Source organism: Mirounga angustirostris, unplaced genomic scaffold (genome assembly GCF_029215605.1).
Source record: "Mirounga angustirostris isolate CCGP_5_RB_7025 unplaced genomic scaffold, mMirAng1.0.hap1 SCAF_17, whole genome shotgun sequence".
NCBI classification, from domain to species: Eukaryota; Metazoa; Chordata; class Mammalia; order Carnivora; family Phocidae; genus Mirounga; species Mirounga angustirostris.
In genome coordinates this window covers 26,159,641-26,161,685 of record NW_026991725.1, presented here as the reverse complement: position 1 = coordinate 26,161,685, position 2,045 = coordinate 26,159,641, and the positions used below count along the sequence as shown (strand labels likewise).

At 55.4% G+C, this 2,045-nt stretch overlaps 1 protein-coding gene across 1 annotated transcript; it reads left to right on the top strand.

Moving 5' to 3' along the window:
- The first annotated feature begins 318 nt into the window (after window positions 1-318).
- Window positions 319-774, top strand: LOC135363040 (keratin-associated protein 4-4-like). Its single transcript, XM_064583544.1, has one exon. The coding sequence runs from the start codon at window positions 319-321 to the stop codon at window positions 772-774; it is 456 nt and encodes a 151-aa protein (XP_064439614.1).
- The last annotated feature ends 1,271 nt before the right edge of the window (window positions 775-2,045 follow it).

The window sequence follows — 2,045 nt, the reverse complement described above, 5'->3', positions numbered from 1 at the left end:
CGGCCCTCTGCGGAGGAAGAGGAGGAGAGAGAGGTCCAGAAGATGCCGGTGGGTATGAGTCAGGAGGAAAAGCAGACCAGATGGAATGTATCACATCTAGAAAAGAAAATGTGTTTCCCATGAGTTTACACCATTACATAGACAAACACTATTGTGTCTCTGACAATTACTTAAATATTCGGTAAACAACAACAAGGAAGACGTGTGGACAAATCACCCTGGTCGGGCAGTATATAGAGGCCATGGCCCAAGGAGCCTTCCAAACTCAAGACCTTCGCTTTCCTGGAAACCCACCCAGAACCTCCACCCTCTGACACCATGGTCAACTCCTGTTGTGGCTCCGTCTGCTCTGACCAGGGCTGTGGCCAGGAGACCTGCTGCCACCCCAGCTGCTGCCAGACCACCTGCTGCAGGACCACCTGCTGCCGCCCCAGCTGCTGCGTGTCCAGCTGCTGCCGCCCCTCCTGCTGTGGTCCCAGCTGCTGTGGCTCCAGCTGCTGCAGGCCCAGCTGCTGCATCTCTAGTTGCTGCCGCCCCACCTGCTGCCAGACCACCTGCTGCAGGACCACCTGCTGCCGCCCCTCCTGCTGTGGCTCCAGCTGCTGCCGCCCCTCCTGCTGCATCTCTAGCTGCTGCCGCCCCGCCTGCTGTGGCCCCACCTGCTGTGGCTCCAGCTGCTGCAGGCCCAGCTGCTGCATCTCTAGCTGCTGCCGCCCCACCTGCTGCCAGACCACCTGCTGCAGGACCACCTGCTGCCGCCCCAGCCGTTGCTAGACCACCTGCTGCTGCCCAACCTGCTCTAGTGCTTCTGCAGCTGAGTATCCTGGCCCGCACCCCGCTGTGTCTTTCATCAACCAATCTTCTTCAGGTAGTCCAACTGTGAGCTGAATCATGAGAGGCCAACTGTCAAACCTCAGTTCCGGCGGACTTTTCAACTGAGTTGGCCTCCAGATATACTCCCCCACCACCAACGCCCTCCTCCCCGCCTCCTTCTTACTAGCTCCCTCCCAAGGAAATACAGAGCTTGAATTTTCTCTGAGATCTCTCAACCAGCATGTCATCCCAATCACACCTTTCGTTCCTGCCAGGTTTCCTCCTATGGAGATGAGGCTGTATCTTAAATAAATCTTAAAGTCTCCAGGCATACAGATCCGAAGGGCATCGTGTCTCATTATTTCTCCCTCATGAACTGTTATCCTTAGCTGTCGATCGTAGTTCTGGTGTTCCCTGCAGAAAGAGGAGTCCGCAGCAGATGACCTTAGGATTTCCACCTCTACCCCCTCAGCACTCCCCGTGCTGACATTGACCCTGGTTGTTTACAGCAGGCACCTGGAGCTCTCTGCTGAGGCTTTGTCCAGATGAGGGAGGAAGCTCTCGGCAGGCCAGAGGTAGGGAAAGTAAGTCTCCAGGAGAAGTCCTCCACCAATGGGCAGCACTTGGTGGGTAAGTGCTCTAGCCTCTTTCCCCTCGAGTGGGGCGTGTGAGACCAGAGGCCCTCAGCCAGGACTGAACCCCAGGCGCCTACAGGAGTCATCTGCTCTTGAAATCATTCTGGATTGGCTTCCACCCCTTCCCTGGATCACTTCTCGGGTTCCCTACAGCCCTTCTTGAGATCGCCTCCCAAACAAACTGCTTGCTCTCAAACCTCTGGTTTTAGACTCTGCCCGTGACGTCACCCTAACACCAGTGTTCCGAATCTCAGGATCAGCGTCTTCAAAACATTTCCATACAGTAGGAATGGTAACAATGATGCCAGCCAACTCTTGAACTTATTCTCCACTGAAGCACTGAATCTTTTCCTAGTATGCTCTTTCTTCTTACAGTTTCTGCACACTTGGTTTTAGACTATTAGCCTCCAATTTTTAAAACATCCTTCTCGGGCGCCTGGGTGGCTCAGTTGGTTAAGCGACTGCCTTCAGCTCAGGTCATGATCCTGGAGTCCCGGGATCGAGTCCCGCATCGGGCTCCCTGCTCGGCGGGGAGTCTGCTTCTCCCTCTGACCCTCCCCCCTCTCGTGCTCTCTCTCCCATTCTCTCTCTCAGATG